Source organism: Tachypleus tridentatus, chromosome 6 (assembly GCF_004210375.1).
Source record: "Tachypleus tridentatus isolate NWPU-2018 chromosome 6, ASM421037v1, whole genome shotgun sequence".
Taxonomy (NCBI): domain Eukaryota; kingdom Metazoa; phylum Arthropoda; class Merostomata; order Xiphosura; family Limulidae; genus Tachypleus; species Tachypleus tridentatus.
This window is the reverse complement of record NC_134830.1, coordinates 58,643,928-58,663,649: the sequence shown is the minus strand read 5'-3', so window position 1 is coordinate 58,663,649 and position 19,722 is coordinate 58,643,928. Positions and strand designations below refer to the sequence as shown.

The 19,722-nt window shown below is 35.3% G+C and overlaps 1 protein-coding gene across 4 annotated transcripts; it reads left to right on the top strand.

Moving 5' to 3' along the window:
- The first annotated feature begins 429 nt into the window (after positions 1-429).
- On the top strand, positions 430-19,055 carry LOC143252611 (mitochondrial protein C2orf69 homolog). Of its 4 annotated transcripts, none has more exons than XM_076505006.1 (3): positions 430-556; positions 7,092-7,394; positions 15,889-19,055. In XM_076505006.1, the coding sequence occupies exons 2-3, from the start codon at positions 7,191-7,193 to the stop codon at positions 16,681-16,683; spliced, it is 999 nt and encodes a 332-aa protein (XP_076361121.1). In that variant the 5' UTR covers positions 430-556; positions 7,092-7,190; the 3' UTR covers positions 16,684-19,055. The 4 variants fall into 4 exon arrangements, with proteins under 4 accessions (XP_076361121.1, XP_076361122.1, XP_076361123.1 ...); XM_076505007.1 differs by having other exon boundaries at positions 529-610; XM_076505008.1 differs by lacking the exon at positions 430-556 and adding an exon at positions 1,101-4,519.
- The last annotated feature ends 667 nt before the right edge of the window (positions 19,056-19,722 follow it).

Sequence of the window (19,722 nt, the reverse complement as noted above, 5' to 3'; positions counted from 1 at the left end):
TCACCACCCACCCATAACTCTTGAGCTACTTTTTCACAAACGAACAGTGGGATTAACTGTAACATTATAACGCCCCCACGACTGAAAGGGCGAGCATATTGGGTGTGACGGGAATTCGAACCCGAGAACCTCGGATTACGAGTCGAGTGCCCTTATCACCTGGCCAAAATATAAGGAAAGGTCACTTGTTGAACAACACTGTATTTTATACGTCAAATGTAGTCTGAAAATATCTTTTTTCCGCTTATTTTAAGAATCTATTTTTGGACCTGAGACCTTTTGGATGATTACAACAATTTAGGAATCATTTTTAAGTCGTTAGTATTGTTATCTATGCAAAATATTTTACAAAAAAAAATATGAAAGACTCCTATGTCGTTCATATTTTAAATCCATTATTAACCTATTGAGTCTTAAAAGGTTAAACTACGCGTGGGACTGAATTTTGCTAACCAGATTTTAAAATTCAAATGAAATGACCAAGTAATATCTGATATCAATATAAATTTTACTCACAAGGGGATAATTGGGGGATAAACGTTTTCAACAGAACAATGTAAGTGTAGGTTTATGCTATTGTTATGTCTCTTACTAAGTATTAATGAAACATGTAAGTAATCCAATTAGTAATTTAGTTTAATTATTATCTGTCATTAATGACAAGATTTAAGTTTATATAGGAAAGTAAAATATATTTATTTTACAAAACTTTATACATTTTAGCATGTCACGTTTTCGGATAATATACGACCTGTTGCCATTTCGGCTGTTTCATTCTCTAAACTAAACTAAAACTATTAATTAACAAATGTTTAAAACATTTTAAAGCCAACCATTATCATTCATATACTTACCAAGTTTCTCTTAAACGCGCTTAAATTTACTGCCTCCACAACATTCAAAGGCAATCCATTCCATAGACCAACCACCCCATTAGAAAAAATAAAAGTAACTTGTAACTTGAGATGACCCCTACCTTGCCAAAACTTATTCTTTTGTCCCCTGGACCTACTACTCTCATTATTAAGTATGAAAAAAAGATAATGCAAAAACACCATTAATTCCCTATACAAGCTTAAGCACCTCAATCAGATTCCCCATTTTTTTTATTTTTTTTTTTCAAGAAAGAACAAGTTGATAGATTTCTTTCAGCCTCTCCTCATAAGACAACCCCACCATCCCAAGCATGATTTTAGTAACCCTTTCCAACAATTCAATATCTTTCCTAAAGTAAGGAGTCCAAGAGTGAACACTATATGTCAAGTGTGGTCTAACCAGTGACCTAAACAATGAAATTATAATCTTTGCAGACTTGTATTCAGTACTTCTGTAGGTAGAACCTAAAATCCTATTTGCCCTACCACACTGCTTGGATGGCTTAAGAGACTGATCAGTTATTACACCAAGATCTTTCATAACACTTATAGTTTTTCACATCCAAATTAAAATTATGACAACCCTTATTCATTGTCTTGCATTTATTATAATTAAAACCCACTTGCCATTTATTTGCCCAATTTTCTAAATGATCTGAATCTTTTTGTAAATCAGCAGCATCCTCTGCACAGTTAGCATTTCCCATGATCTTTGTATCATCTGCAAATTTAATTAATTTTTTGAACATTCCTTCACCTGTGTGATTAATATCAATCAAAAAGAGTAAAAGCCCTAAGGTTGAGCACTGAGGAACCCCAGTTTTTAACAAATTTTTGTTTTCTTCCAACCAGCCACTTCTCAATCTGGCCTAGCATGGCTAAGTGGGTTAAGGTGTTTGACTTGTAATCTGAGGGTCGCAGGTTCAAATCCTGGGTTACACTAAACATGCTTGCCCTATCAGCCATGGGAGTGTTTTAATGTGATGATCAATCCCAGTATTTGTTGGTAAAAAGTAGCCCAAGAGTTGTCAGTGATGACTAGCTGCCTTTCCTCTAGTCTTGCACTGCTAAATTAGGGACAGCTAGCACAGATAGCCCTCAGGTAGCTTTGTGCGAAATTCAAAAAACAAACTTTTCAATCCAATTAGTAACTTATCCTCCACACCTATAGAGATAATTTTTGTCACTATTATGTGGTACCTTGTTAAATGTTTTCTGGAAATCCAGATACGTGAAACCTACACTCACTGACATAAGCAGTGACATTTACAAAGAATATTGAAACATTTGTAAAGCAGTGTTTTTCCATAATGAAATGTTGTTGACTAGCCAGTAAAATTCTAAACTATGTTAAATGACTTTGCAAAGCATTGTTTGTCAGACTTTCCAGAACCTTCTTTACAACTGATATAAGAATGATGGTTTTATAATTACTGGGACAATTTTTATCACTTCCCTTGAAAAGAGGAGTTACATTAGCTAGCTTCTTTTTTGTTACTACAGTAGTATCAGTGTATAATTTACTTATACTATTGCTTGAGTTATTGCAGTTGTATGCTAAACTTCCAGTAATAATGTTTTTCATACTTTCAATAATCATCTGCTTTTTCATCAAAGTCCACACAGGCTGGTACAATTACTTTGTAATACCTAAAATATTCTTTTACAAGACAGATTTACATCCTTATCTCTGCATACTGTTATGCTCTAACATATATCAGCCATTAGGCTTTTCACTTCTAGAACAGTTATGTTTACATTTTCTAACTTCTCTTTCTTGTGACTACTCTTACTCACTTCCTTCCTGTTCCCACTCATCACATCAATGAGTTACAAACATAAAATAATTAATATCTACTCCAAACAGTGTTTTTACATCTGACAACTAATTTAAAACTTCCCTAACAGTACAGCTGTAGCAAACAAGGTAGCCCCTATCTTATTTAAATGTAAACTATCCATTCCCTTAAAGCTCCCTTCTTCTTTGAAGTGATCCCATATTTCCAACAAGCCAATTTGCTCATTTGTACATGCTAACCTAAGCCTAGCATTTAGCCCTAGTAACTTGTAACTTTATCCCCAGAGTTAATTCTGAGTAATATGTCCCTAACTAAACCTTTTTCACAGCCAGTGGTCCATATACACTTAATATAGTGTAGTATTAATCAGTATTACTATTAGCAGTGCTAGTGCTAGTACAGATTGTTTCATATCATGTTAGCTTGTACTAATATCTACTAATAATGGTTGTGACAATAGTAAATAGCCTAACCTTCAAGATACAGTAGAACAGTAACTAGCACATGTTAAAAGTATAAACAGCTGACATTTAAAAATCGTTTTTTGGTGGAAAAAGGTTGTATATCATTTACTTATAGGACAGTAGAAAACTATTACACATTGTAATGCCTATTCTGAATGCATAAACATAAACAATAGTTTTACTTAAGACTAAATATCTCCACTATTATCTAGAAATAAATAATATCCTGAATAACTTTCAAAAAGACATAAAAATAAACAATAGTTCATTTGGTCAGACTCGCTTAAACTGTTTACAGACATTCCAATGGTACGCAATAGTGGCTGCCCTTCTGTATATCAAAAGAACCTTTTTACTGTTTGGCTTCAAAGATTAGAAATATAATTTACTCAATCTAAATTTTGGCCTCTTCTTGTTGAGTTTTTTAATGGACATATAGATCATGTAGTAAGTAAAAATGTGAACTTGTACACACTAATGCATCCGATAGGAACCTGTGGTAAACTCTGTGATTTCATAATCCATACATCAGTGACATCAATTTTAATGTGTACCAATACTGTGTACTCCTAATTTGCTGATGACAATGCCATCTAGTCAGACTTTTCCCATTCTTGTATGCCCATCCCATAAATTTGTAAATATCTATACCTTCATCAAAATTGGTGCAACATGAGGCACATAAAATGAAACTAATGACTTTCAGACCAGTATTTTTGCTCTTAACTACCATGAAAAACTAAGTTATACAAAACAAAGTTGAAAACAAACTTTTCAGAAACAGTTAAGTTTCTGAGACAGACTGACTTGATGACACACTTAAGTGGACAAATCACATAAGTCTCAAGTTATGTGAAATCAACAAAAGAACTAAATATTGGATCCTTTTTAAAAATATATGAACCATATACTAGTCCAGTTATAAAGTATGACTAACTAGCTTTCATTAACATGAATTCTAGTAAGTACAGGAAGCCATAGGCATGTCCAAATCAAGTAAAAATACTAGACACATGAATGAATATTAATATTAAAGACAGACTATCTAATATTTTCTACGAAAAAAAAATGGCAACAAAGAGTTGCAAATATTGCGATACATCATTACAGTGGGCTGTATACTTCTCAGGATATATCTGTATGAAACACAAACTAATGTAAGCACTAAAAGAATGGGCTATGAAAGAGGCTGTGATTTGGAAGTAAAGTTAGATAATAGTGAATAAATTCCATAAGCCTAGATTGATAGGAACCTATAGAAAAAAAGAGAAAATAAAATAAATTAGTTTCTGAACTTTCTGGAATCATATCCAAAACACTGTCATCATGTTCATCACAACATGTGGATAGCCACAAGTGTTTATATAACAGTGGATGTTAGGTGAGTCATACCATGAAAGAGTAATCTTTGTATTTGACAAGTTCTTTGGAATATTGTTATGTATTTTTATCAGCATGGGAATATAGATCACAAAAACTATAGATATGAGGTTTTATTATTCTTGAAAATTTACTGCATTGTATTACACATTTGAGGCTATGGGTGTTAGAGTGATGGTTAAAATACTACTGGTTGTAAAAGGAGCCACCTATTCCTATTTTTTACTTTATATCTTTACAGAGTCAGCTGTTTTATATAACTGACCATTCTAACCTGGCTATTTTTGTGTGTAAAATATTTTGATAACACCCTTGTTTTGTTTTTAATACAGTTTTCACAGGACTTAAATACAATGCAAATTTATTATTCATTTTACATAAAACTTAGTTATATTAAGTCTTAGACTTCAGGACCACAAAGTTGAAGAAAAAAATCATTTTAGTGACTCTATGATGCATTTACCATGAAAGTATATGAAACTCCAAGTGTTGATGAGTAAAACCAAAGAATAAGTTAAAAAATGAAAACTGTTAAATAAACTGGAGTTTTCAGGGTATTTGTGTTAAAACAAGCAGCAGGACAAGTTAGAAAATTACAGAAGTGAGAAAATTAACAAATGTTCATAATGTCTTTCATAGAGGTTGAATCAGTAAAGAATGAAGATAAAATGTTGTTAGTCAGAAGTGATTTTGAAGCTTGTGATAATACTGATATATACAAAGAGAGGTTAACCTGAAGATGACCTAAGAAGGTTGAAACATTCTCCTGTACTTTATTTTAATTAAAGTTATAATACCCATACCAGCTGCCTTAAGAATACTTTTTTTACTTCAAGCAAGTTTCTTGTCCTCAGGAATTTGTGATTAGAAATGTAGTTATGCAAATATGACTTTGGTTAAAACTTGTTAAAATTAAAGATAGAGGACTTATTGGTCCATATAGGCTTTTCCATACATTATGTTAAACATAATTAGAAAAACAACTCAAAGCCAACCCTAATAATTCAAATATTTATGATGCATTCGTTTACACTCTTTTAAGTTTATTGTTTTCCTCACATCTGAGTTAAGCAGATTTGTACAACCAACACCTTGTCAGAAAAAAGAAAGGACTGTCTTTGCTGAAAATGGTTCCTTCTTTAGCAAAATTTATATTTGTCACCCTCTAATACAACATGAACATTCCCTCTTAAGTACAAAAGAAAAGATGGTGTGTCAACACTTCCATAAGCACAGAGCATAGAAACAATTTTATGTAACAAGAAATGTTGCTCATCTCAATAATATATTAACTAATCTTTCACTCACGAGCATTATATAGGAATTTCCAAGGTAGATTTCTTGTTTTAAGAGAAAGAGGATGTTCCTTTAATTTTATTTGTACATGTTCATTTATAAAATATTAAATTTTGATGTTAATGCTTAAAGATCCAGAGCCAGAAAAATTTACCCTAAAGTTTAAAATTTAGTAAAATTTATTAAGACCTTTATTTAGCAGTGGGAAATATTATGATGACAGGAAAATTATCAGCACTGTTTTTTTTTCTAATTAAAAACACACATAAACCAGGAAGTTAGATGCCTATGAAATTAGTAAAAAAGATTTTTAAAAAAATTGCTTGTTATGTAACTCAAAAGTCTTTGTTATAAGTGATTATTTTCACAAAACCCTAAACATGAATAATTGGGTTTTTTAGGAATCTTTTTTCTTAATTACTTATATGTCAGTGATCTTTATATTTATTTGGTGAGTAGTATTGTAGACAAAGGTTAAGGCTTAAGGTCTGATTTGTTTTACACTACATCCTTCAACAGAATCTACAGCTATTGCCACCTTACTGTCAGAAGATATTATTGTCATTGAGAATGCTAGAATTTAACCAAGTTCAAAACATTTAAGGTTAACTGCAAGGAGATTTTACTTTTAGATCTGGTTGTTTCTGTAGCACAGGGGGTTTAATGGAGATTTCATTCACTTGTTAACAACCAGGAAGGGTAAGCTGAGACAGTTTCTATGTTGATGGGTTTTTTTTAAGCAGTGGAATATAAATGTTTGAATTGTTAACTTTAATATTTAATTAATAAGTTTGGAAGTCTTCCTACAGACATGGATAATGTATTTGACAGAATATTTTTAAAGTTATTAACTTGTGTAATGATTTGTCTGATGTGGTTTGTGCTGTTTATATGAATTCTTTCAAAATTTGTAAATTAGTTATTCTGGTGTAAAGGAGTATATTTAACTTTGTTTTTCTTCTCAATTTCTCTCAAATAGGATGTTCCTCCCTGAAATGAATAGCCTCCTGAAACATTGCTTATTTGTGTAGTTTTATACTTTTACCTTACAATTTGTAATTGTACATTTTATGATTTTTGTTTCTTATTTATTTGTTAAAACTAAGTCAGTAAGAAAGAGTTCTTTATTCAATAAGTACAAAAAAGTCATGTAAACTGTTAATGCATCTCATTGATGGCCATTATGGTTTAAACTTCCTCATGGAAATAATTACAAAATAAAAATATCAATCCTTCATCACTTAAAAATTCTCTTAAATACGTTTGGTTTCCCTCAGGTTTTGCAAGTGTAACAATCGACTCAGTGATAGAGTGAGAAGTACTGGAACTGATGAAAAGTAAATGGTTATTATTTATAAAAGGAAAAACTACCTCTGATGCTATTCCTAAGAAATATTTTTTCTTCAGTAAGAAAAATAATGTCAGCCAGTTCAAGTGTTACAGATACATGCACTAAAGTAAAGGTCGAACGTCTGCAGGTAGAAGGTATGCCATCAAAATTCAATGACATATTGTTCACTCCACCCAAGAAAAGGGAGGATATACAAGGAAGACTTGTGTTTTTTGGAGGAGATGTTCAGGTTTGTTAATTCAGTGATAAATTTTAATGTGCCAAAACAAAATGTGTAAAATATTTATTATTTAGTGTATTAATGAATAGATATTGGTTATTTAAAATATTTATTGTACTACAGATTGTTAAGAGAAAAAGGTCGACAGAGAAGTGGGCAGATGGTAGAATAATGTTCACAGATACAATTTTTTATTAAGCTTTAGTACATCAAAGCCTACTGATACAGACTGTTTAAAATCCAGTATTTCGAACTACAAATAAAATGCACAATGTATTTCACATGTTTTATGCTAGTGAACACACTCGAGGTATCACTTTTCTTTTCCACTTGACATGCTCATTTTACACAATGTGGCTGTTTTATTATGTGGATTCCTGTACATGGTGAGGGGACCTCCCAGGGAAGGTTCTGTTCTTTCAGTTTGCCTCTTCTGAGATCTAAACATCCATCCACATGTTTGCTGTGTGTAACGACCTCTGAAGGGGGAGGAGAGGATCCTGGTAGTTGAGAGGTCCAACCCTAACACACCACTTTGGCCTTTAATTCCTGTAGGCTAGGGTCAACCAAGTTCCAGTGTGGGATGTTCTAAACAGATGTTGTGGACATTGTATCTAATGCTGGTGTTTGAGTATAGTGCTCACTGCCAAACCCTGGCATTGCTGCAGTGTCCTTGTTTGACATTGTAGTGCATCCCCTCATAGGGTAGCATGGTGGGTAGGGTCATTGGGCACCTAAATTTCTTTATTTATTTATGAATACTCCAAATAAAAACTTAAATAAAATGGTGAAAAAACAGTCCATAGGTAAACGATCACATCTTGAAGATTCTCAGCAGCAATCTTCAACATCTGTAACACCTGTTGTACCTCATTTTCTTATCCTACATTCTTTTTCAGACAAACCTTTAGGGCAAATGTCTCCCTTTTTCATTCAGAGGGAACTAGAGGGTCTTGCTGGCTTTCCAAAGTCAGTAAAGAAGCTTCAATCTGGTGATTGTTCCACGACTACAGTGGGAGTGCAGGTGGATCTCTCTGTGCCTCCAAAAGAATTGTTCTCAAAACAAATGAAAAGTCTTTTGACCTCCATGGTTAAAAAAGTTGATGAATCAACTTCAACACCCATCTCTGTCTCTCACATACATTCCAACAAATCCCGAGACCCACTTCCTTTGGTTCCAGGTACAGGCATTTCCTCAGGTACATCTTCTTCTTACACCCTAAGATGCAAAATGATCATTCATTCACATCCTCAGTCACTCGAATCCTCTTCCAACAGCAAAGACCTGCCCAATTGACCCAGGGAAGATCTATGGAGGTTGAAAGGCCTCCGTTGAGTAAAGACAGTAAAGAAAAAAGACATGGTCATAAACAGAAGGGTTCTCCACCCAATGTTCCTACACATAAGTAAAAAGTGACTACCTTGATACAATGGAACTGTTGAGGTTTACGTTCTAATCTGGATGACATCAAAACACTGTTTGCTTCCTACCATCCTGTATGTCTTTCCTTACAGGAAACATTTCTGAAACCTGACAGTTTAGTCACCTTTCAGAGGTTTTCTTTGTACAGAAATGACATGCTGTGTGATGGACAAGTGCCTGGAGGGGTGGCACTGTTGGTTGATCAGCATGTACCCCACCCTGTCTTTGCTACCTGACACACCCTTGGAGGCCGTAACCATGGGTGTTTCCTTCGGTCATACCATCACTATTTGTTCTCTCTACCTGTTGCCTGGAGAGACATATGATCAATTAGACCATGATGCTCTCATTGAAAAGTTGCCATCTCCCTTTTTAATCCTGGGGGACTTTAATAGACATCATCCCCTCTGGGGAAATGCTGATATTGATAGGAGGGGTTGCTCTGTAGAGCATATGCTCTCTGATCACAACCTTTCTCTTTTTAATACCGGTTATTCTACTTATATTCATACACCTAGTCATTCCTTTACTGTTATTGATCTCTAAGTTTGCATCCCTTCACTATTCTCCCATTTTTCATGGAGAGTTGACAATAATCCATGAGGCAGTGATCATTTTTTTACAATTTTGAGAGAGAATGGCCATGGTCAATGCCACCCAACCCACATGCCCCAGTGGAAGCTGGATCAAGCAAACTGGCCCTCTTTCACTGCTCTCGCAGAACTTGATCCTGCCATTGTCTGTAAGCCATCAATAGACGACTGTGTGGCAGCAGTAACTGACTGTATTATACAAGCAGCTGCTCAGTTTATTCCTAAAACCTCGACACATTTTCCATGATATCCTCATCTGTGGTGGAATCCTGCCTGCTACATGGAAGGCTCAAAAAGGGTCCTGGGATACTTTCCGTAAATATCCTACACTCTCGAACTGCATCTCAATTTACCTGAGTGTGTGAGTAACAGTGAAGGGAATTGATAGTAGTGTACAATTTACTTGAGTGTGGAAGTAAGAGCGTGGGGAATTGATAGTAATATACAATTTACCTGAGTGTGGGAGTAACAGCATGGGGAATTGATAGTAGTGTATAATTTACCTTAGTGTGTGAGTAACAGTGTAGGGAATTGATAGTAGTATACAATTTACCTGAATGTGGGAGTAACAGCGTGGGGAATTGATAGTAGTATACAATTTACCTGAGTGTGGGAGTAACAGCGTGGGGAATTGATAGTAGTATACAATTTACCTGAGTGTGGGAGTAACAGCGTGGGGAATTGATAGTAGTATACAATTTACCTGAGTGTGGGAGTAACAGCGTGGGGAATTGATAGTAGTATACAATTTACCTGAGTGTGGGAGTAACAGCGTGGGGAATTGATAGTAGTATACAATTTACCTGAGTGTGGGAGTAACAGCGTGGGGAACTGATAGTAGTATACAATTTACCTGAGTGTGGGAGTAACAGCGTGGGGAACTGATAGTAGTATACAATTTACCTGAGTGTGGGAGTAACAGCGTGGGGAACTGATAGTAGTATACAATTTACCTGAGTGTGGGAGTAACAGCATGGGGAACTGATAGTAGTATACAATTTACCTGAGTGTGGGAGTAACAGCGTGGGGAATTGATAGTAGTATACAATTTACCTGAGTGTGGGAGTAACAGCGTGGGGAATTGATAGTAGTATACAATTTACCTGAGTGTGGGAGTAACAGCGTGGGGAATTGATAGTAGTATACAATTTACCTGAGTGTGGGAGTAACAGCGTGGGGAATTGATAGTAGTATACAATTTACCTGAGTGTGGGAGTAACAGCGTGGGGAACTGATAGTAGTATACAATTTACCTGAGTGTGGGAGTAACAGTGGGGTGATAGTAGAGTAACAGCGTGGGGAATTGATAGTAGTATACAATTTACCTGAGTGTGGGAGTAACAGCGTGGGGAATTGATAGTAGTGTACAATTTACCTGAGTGTGGGAGTAACAGCGTGGGGAATTGATAGTAGTGTACAATTTACCTGAGTGTGGGAGTAACAGCGTGGGGAATTGATAGTAGTGTACAATTTACCTGAGTGTGGGAGTAACAGCGTGGGGAATTGATAGTAGTGTACAATTTACCTGAGTGTGGGAGTAACAGCGTGGGGAATTGGTAGTAGTGTACAATTTACCTGAGTGTGGGAGTAACAGCGTGGGGAATTGGTAGTAGTGTACAATTTACCTGAGTGTGGGAGTAACAGCGTGGGGAATTGGTAGTAGTGTACAATTTACCTGAGTGTGGGAGTAACAGCGTGGGGAATTGATAGTAGTGTATAATTTACCTGAGTGTGGGAGTAACAGCGTGGGGACTTAATATGTAGGTCCTTAATACTAGTTTTAAACTTTCTTCTTTCTTTTCATTATCTGTAAAATTAAGTTTCATTACAATAATGAGTTTTGGTTGTGCTCTGTAAGATTCACACTTTTATCTTTTTTGTGTAATCTATACTCTTCAAAAAAAGAAACGCAAAAGGCAAAATATGAGACAAATTGTTAACAAGTTTATTCCAGGTAGTTCTGTATGACATGTGTGAACTTTGCACATTCACTGCTGAACATCCAAAGTCTGCAAAGGCGAAGTCCACGCTCACTAGGTGAAGTTTAACGTCACTCAACGTCAATAACGAGTATGCCCCCCGTGAGCATCAATACCTGCTTGGCATCTCCTGCCCATGGAAGCGATGAGATGACGAATCACATCCTGTGGAATGGCTGTCCACTCAGCCTGCAAAGCTGCTGCAAGCAGAGGTAGAGTCTGCGGTTGAGGTTGTCGCTGTCGCATACGTCGGTCCAACTCGTCCCAAAGATGTTCGATGGGGTAAATATGGTGATCTGGAGGGTCAGGGAAGAACGTTGATGTTGTGGTGTCTCAAGAAGACAGTGGTGAGTTGAGCTGTGTGAGGACGGGCATTGTCATGTTGAAAAACATCGTTGACGTTCACCATGATTGGTTGCACATGGGGCCTAAGAATCTCGTCGACGTATCGTTGAGCCGTATGATTCCCTCGAATTTGCAAAAGGTCTGTTCTGGCATGGTAGGCAATGGCAGCCCACATCGTGACGCTGCCTCCACCAAATCTGTCAACATCCTGCACACAGTTTGCTGCAAAACGTTCACCTCGGCGATGGTAAACACGGGTCCTTCCATCCTGCCTACGAAGCATAAAACGTGATTCATCGCTGAACCAAACATACCTCCATCGTCGATGAGGCCATACCCAATGTGCCCGAGTCCACTGCAGCCGTGCTTGACGATGTTGCTGGGTGAGGATGACGCCTCTGACTGGACGTCGGGGTCAGATTCCTGCATCTTGTAGACGGTTGCGTATGGTCTGATCAGAAATCCTACGCAGCTCTGGTATTGTTGAGGCAGTAGACGTCGCAGTGGTGGTTCTATCCTGAAGGTGAGGTAACCAGATGTAGCGATCTTGCGCGGGCGTGGTCACACGAGGTCTGCCAGATCGTGGATGGTCAAGAGACGATTCCATAGCCTTGTGATGGTGCTTGGGTGGACATTCACAGCTCTGGCAACATCTGATCGAGATTCGCCTGCTTCCAAGCGAACAATGGAGTTGTTGCGTTGTGCTTCAGTCAGTCTTGGCATAACTGTATTGCGTGTCGGTGGCTTAACACTGAGCATTGGAAAACAACAAAAAAACAAAACTATCGTGGCAGGGGTTTAGTTTAGAGAGAGAGAAATCAGAAGAGTTCTCTCTCCAACTGGGGTGTTCAGGAACTTTGTAGTTCCTCTTCGTCCCCTTACATGAGAAATGTTTTAAAATATCCGTGGGGTTTTTACTTTATTTTTAACATTTCAAAAAATGGAGTGGTGTATTTGTGAGTGAGAGGAAGGACGGGAGAACTGGACGAAAGCAGTGAAAGTGAAGTGAGCCAGACCTTGGCTCGAGGACGGAGTACACTGGCGGCTGGCGAATTGATTTTGAAATGTACTGTGATTGATTAGATACCCTGTGACTGGGTAAATGGCCCTTTTCAGAATGAGGCTGGGATCTACAGGTCCGATGCCAGAGATTTTGCTGTGGGGGGAAACGGGAGTACCCCGAGAAAACCCACTTTCACGGCCTGGGCACTGAATAATCTACCCAGACCGTGCCCGGAAGTAGCTGGGAAGAAAGAAAAACAGAACAAAAAAAAAAACCAAAAAAACTGATGAACTATGTGGTATACGTGGAAACTGTTAGCTGCAGTCTTGTAGATCGGGTGGTAACTTCATAATGAACTTGTTTCCACACTTGAAGCCCATTGGTGCAAGTGAGAAACGTGGTCTTGGTGGTGGAACTACTGGCTGTTCTTCGGTGAGTTGTTCTTCGCTGGTCTGTGATGCTTTGTTTCTTCTCGAGATTTTGGTTTGAGTTTTCTGCGTGGAGGTAGATTGTTTTTCAGTTTGTGCTGTCACGTCAATGGTTATCTTCGTAATGGTTTGAGTCTGGCTGGTTGTTGAATTCTGTGGAACTAGGATTGAAGTCTGGCATGAACTGTCCTTTTTCTTTCTTGAACTACTGGAACTTGGCGTGTTGCTAACAATGGGTGTTGTCGTCTTCTGAGTCGGGTTGTCTGAATCCGTCTTCATGTTTCTTCTAATACGGTCTGGACTCGGCGGTATTTTGGTATTTTCATGTTGGAAGATTTCCGTTGGTTGTTTGCGATATCTGGGTGCTTGGTTTGAACCATTATTGAGTGGTCGTCGATGTGGGCGTTCGGCTCTAAAATGAAATATACGATAATAACAGCCATCTCGTAAAATACAGTCGGCACTGTACTTCAATGTTGTCACTATCTTCATTGAGTGTGTGGGATGATTACTGTTCTTAGAATAAATTCTATGAACTGCGTAAACCTTGGCTTGTATTTGGGGTTCTATGGTTTGTGTAATTTCTTCTGGTTGAATTGATGGGTCGACGCCCCTGAGGAATACAGAATAAAGATTGACTGGACTTTTAGTAGGGGAACAACTTACTTTAAATTCAGTGTTCCATGGCTGGCACAGATAGGTTTGGTCTGCAGTAGTGGCTGGTTGGATGAGGATTCCTCCCCGGCATAAAATACGGGTCCTGGACAGTTCGAGCAATGGAAACCAAGAACCCGTTACTTTTATAGGGATTTTGCACATGTTGCACTTGCAGAACATGCAGATCTCTCAAACAAATTTATTGGACACAAATGCGTTTTGGCGAAAAATCCGATGTTTTCCTCCATTTTCAAAGTGTACAACTTTTATTGTCATTTTGGTCTGACAATCAGTGCCTTAACACGTGTAACATCACATACTCTGAGCTTGTAACGTTATTACATATATTTCTCTTTAAAGTAACAAAAATATCCCTTTTGTGTTTCTTGTTTTGAAGAGTATATTTATACATTTTTTGCAGCTTACTTAAATGATTAGTATTTAATATTATGTGTTACTGTAGTAGTTTTTGCACATTCATATTTATTTATTTTATTAGTGAATGCTAACTAATCCAGCATAAACAAACTATAATCATCCTACTTTGTGTGTATTAGTTTTTAATTCTGGATGTGAAAGTTGAATAACAGCTCTGTAAACAAACCCAAGGTATCACTGGACAACAATATTGTTGTAACTTTGGTGTTTATGCATTGCTTTGAATAAACAACTCCTAGTTAGTGGAAATCTGAAACCAGTCTGTCACCACATAGGTGATAGTACAGCTATATTGGAAACATTTTCAGTATATGGAATCAACAACTCTTTTTAAGTCTGTTGAATGTTTTAATAATTGACACCATAACATAAAACTCGCAAGTACTTGTACCTATTAATAGTGTCTAGAAATCTGTACATTTTTCTGATACCATAATCACTACAGAAAATACCAAACTTATTACTACCATGTATTCCAAACTGTGTTAAATCCATTATTCTACACTATAACATGTACCATCTTCCAAACACAGAGTTATTGTTAGTCAAATTAACAGAACAGAGAAAACCTGCAGCAACGTAGATGGTAAGGTGGAAGTCAGGATAAAACTTAAAAAATTACTGTTGTCCTGTGGCTCTCCATATAGATATGTGACTAAGACGTTTCACGGGGTCTTAACAAACAACAAGAGAGTAAAGAAACCACCATATCAAAACACCATTCTGTGGATATGCCTCTAACTACTTAAAATCATAAAGGATTAGAAGATGTGGTCTAATTATCGTCATCATACAAAAGCCTTGTTAAAATTGAAGGATATACTGATTCATTTGTCTTGTAATAACAACAAGCTATGCAAATCTAAAAAGTATTTTCCTAAAACCAGTGACTCAGGTAAATCCTGCACATTTAGGAATGCTGTCTATAAAATGACATGCTCACACTGTTCAGTTACACGTGTAGGTGGTTCAAGTTATCCTATACTTGATTATTTCAAAGAACACATTCATACCATTACTGAATGTTACATCAACAAGACACTGTATTGGATCAAAATTTTTAGATTTGTGACAGCTGTTTCGATTCATTCTAAGCAGCTTTCCATTAGCAAATACAATGTCTTGTCCCAATAAAATTATTATTGTTTCATGTAAAGTTTTATTTTTTAACATCTACTCTTACAATCAGCAACTCTAATTTGTTCAGCAATACTTGTAACACATTTCACTGTGATATTGCTTTTGGTTACCTTAATTTAACATTATTTTTGTAACTTATCAGGCTTTGAAGAAGGTATCAACTGAAACATTGAGAAGAATAAAAAAGTGGTTTGTTGTCTTCATTGAGAATGATCACAGCATGGGTTCAGTTCAAACAATAAAGGGACTTGATAGTGATGTAAGTTGTATCTGGGTATGAGAGTATATAATGTGAAGTGAGCAATATAGTACATTTCAAAAGAGAGAGAATCATGACTCAGATTGCCAACACATAATATAATTTATTTTGGGCTGATAGAATATGTTAAATGTGTTTCTCAGTTATGTTTTTTTGGTATTACATGCAACAATTTATTTTTCCACACCTAAGTTAATATTTATATCTACAGTGCAAATAAATTATTCATTTTCTTTAGGATTATCCAGAGAATATGCAAGTACACAGAGATAACAAACATTATTTGAAGTGGAACCTGGAGAACACAGCAGCTTTGCTACACAGACAGTTTCCCCAGTGGGAAGTATACATTGTAAAGCCTTGTCGCATGCAGTTGAAGACATTCAGCTGTTACGATAACTTTGTGAAGGGTGACAATGTTGGAAGCCCTCAATATTCTTTCAACACAGAAGGACTTCTTCACTTGAAGTCCCTACTAACTAATGCAACTCAGGCTGTTTATGGTGGTCAAGGATTTTCTTACAAAGATAGCCACATTGAAACCAAGGATTATTCAAATACTAATATTGAGCAGAGTGGTTGTGAAATGACCTCATCCCATGTTATAGAGCTTCCAATCATCCTAATTGGATTTAGTAAAGGAACAGTAGTACTTAACCAGTTATTATACAGTTTTTATGTACTGGATAAAACCTTAGATAATGACCTTTTCAGCTTTGTAAAACAGATCAAAACTATGTACTGGCTAGATGGTGGACATTCAGGGGGATCGAATACTTGGATCATTGATAAGAAAATTCTTTCAAATTTTGTTAAACTAGGAATTGAGGCTATTATTCACGTAACTCCATACCAAATTAAGTGTGCCCAGAGACCGTGGGTTGGCAAAGAAGAAAAAATTTTCCAAGAAACTCTAAAAAAATTGGGTGCAAAAATAAGTAGAACAGTTCACTTTGAAACAGAAGAAAGATCATTAAAAAATCATTTTCAAGTTCTGGAAGAGTTTACTACATTCAACTGTAATAAAATATAACTTATGATCAGAAGTAAATAAAAATTACACTATTTAATAACTAGTAAAATATTAAGGTAATTACTTAACAGTAGCTATTAGCTACCAATGCTACAAGTGTAATATTGGTACAATGAATTGTTTGTTTTGAATGAAATGATGTCAGTGATTGGAGATGTATTAGCATTTTAATGTTGTTTTTCTAAACATATTTTTCTCATACTTGAGCGAAACACAACGTATCTATGAAAATATTATAACAGTTTATTTGCATAAATTATACATACAAAATTTAAAAAATATATAAAGAAGTATAAGCTGAGAAAGAATGGAGCTTCAATTTTTTTTTCTATGCATACATTAAAAGAAATACATACATTCATTTGTGTACATGTTAAAAACCAGATGTTAATGTAAACAATTCCTGATTCTATATCCTCTTGCCAACTGATTAAAGGACACCATTAGATGGAATCTTTTGTAAAATATCTGAAGCTTAATGATCCAATGAAAAGAAAGTATTTGCATTTTTGTTCATTACTCAATATTAATAATTAATACTGCTTGTGTGATCTGACAGTTTGCAAAATTTGTGTTTTTCATTAAGTGAAAAAATATGTTAATTACTAAGTTATAATAATGAAGATTATTTTGCTTTCAAGTGAAACTAAATGTACATTATGTATAAATATGTTGAAAGTAATTTTTTGGAAAATAGACTTAAATTATTATCAAGGTCGTCTGAATAAAATTGTTTTCTTTTGTAAATGTCTTTTCTTGCTCACTTCACCTGCAACATAAATTTAAAAAAAACTAAATCCCTGAGGATCAAATGGATTAATTTGTTCTTGTGTGTACATGGTCCAGCTACTCTTTTGAAGAAGTAATACTTCTTTCCCTGAAATGGGAACAAAGACCACCTAGAGGGGTCATCTGTCTTAACTGTTCCCACCAGTATACAGTAGAGTGATATTTATCAGTCAGTCAGTAGATACTAAGATGATGTCACATAAGGGATGCTTAACTTTGCAGTTTGTACTGTTGTGATGTTATTAAAACATGCACATGTCATGAATTGTGAGAAGAATTATACATTCTAGGCTGCAATGCAGTGTGACATATGAACTTCAAAAGCAAAAAATAAAAGTATTTGTTACTCTTTATTTTGGTTTTATTTGCTCTTGAAACAGAATGCTTTTAGGGACCCTATGCAAGTACATTTAGTACTATACATTTAAATATAATAAAGGCACAGTGAGAAAGCTGCCAAACTTCATGTTTATAAAATTAAAAACAACTTAGAGTAAAAGCATATTTGTTGGTTGAAATAGGTCCAAAGGATCATATGAATAAGTTATTTACCAAGAGAGACAGTATCTATCTATCTGACTGTTATAATCTTGATCATTGGTTCCCACGCACCAGTTGTGAACTGGTGTTGGTCCACACACAGAGTTTGCAGTCAATCTGTTTCAGAAATTTATCAATTTCCACAAAATCAGTACTTGTGTACAGGAAATGCTTTTATCCCTACCTCAGATTTCACATTAAACTTTATATTGAAACTTGCTTTTGACATTCACCCAATACTGTTCACTTCATTCAAATTTGAAGAAACATTCTACATAGATTTAACCTTCCACAAACTTTATTGCACAAGTTTCTGTCCAAGTCACTTGTCGTAAAGCACAGTAAATGTCATAAAAGAGACTTCTGAATGTATCTAGTGTTTACTTTCTACCAATGGGCCAATTTGTTTCTGCTTTTTGTCTTTTTCTGTCTGTTGTAAAAGAAATGAAAACTGAACAGAAGTATTTCTCAAAGCTGAGTAATATGCAGTAGTGTCAAAATAGAGAACCCTTATCACTAGAAATACTCTTGTAAGATTTGTTAAAGAAACTTTCTTTAAATTATGCTGAATGTTAAGTGCCAACCTTCAGAATACTTCTGCGATTTTTTTAATGTCATGCATAGCAATAGATACTTCTGAATAATAATGGATAAAGCTCTCACTATATATATATAATCAGTTTGTTTACAGTTATCAGTAAACCTCAATAAGTCTAAGCTTTTTCATGAATAAATAAGTCTTGTGCTTATAACATTCTAATATAATGTAACATTTTCCTTTTCTTCAAATTAGTGCTGTTTGCAGGAAATAATTTTCTTTAATAGATCTATGTACTCAATATAACAAGTTAAAATTGTCTCCTTCCTTTTCAGGTAAATTTTTGGTATAAATCATCTGCAAATTACTTGTAAACTTTTTAAAACACTGACAGGTCCTGTGTTAGTGAACTCGAAATTTAAAATTTTTACAAATTATTTTTGAAAAATAAAAACTGTCTTATTATAAATTCTTTGTATCCGAAAAAGTAAAATCAAATTTTCTGTATCTTACGTATCAAATGTTATTCTCATAGATATAAACACACATATAGATACAAAATTGTTGTTAAGCACAAAGCTATGCTGATGGGTTATCTATACTGTAGGAGTTCCCAAACTTTATAGACCTTCAGAGCTTCACATCTGTAAGAAAACATTCTGGAGCCTCAATAAAAAACATACACCAAAAATAGAAACAATTGCTCACTTCCACCAGATGGAGTTTATTTCAATCTTTTAGAAAATAAATTTATTAAAAATATCAGTATTTAAAGAAAAATTAGTACTTGTTCAAAAATTTCTGCTTACAAAATTAATATCGGTAAAAGTACAATTTACTAATCTATTTATTTATTAGTGGCTCGGGTGGGCTTGCTTTTGTTCACAAAGTAATTCAATATTTGGAGTTATGGTTGTTACTTGTAAGCACAAATCATCTTCAATATTTAGCCTGTTTCTAAATTTGGTCTTTATAGCTGTATACAGTGAAAATTTCTATAAGCTGTTCTTTTTCTTCAAAAGGCAAATAATTTGTATTTGCAGAGTAAACAAAGGAATTTTGAATCCACAGTAATTTTTCTAAATGAGGAAGGAAGTACTTCACAGTTGTCTACAAATCAGATATGTGCTGCAGGACTGAAACTTTTGCATCTTCATTTAAGGAAATTTCAT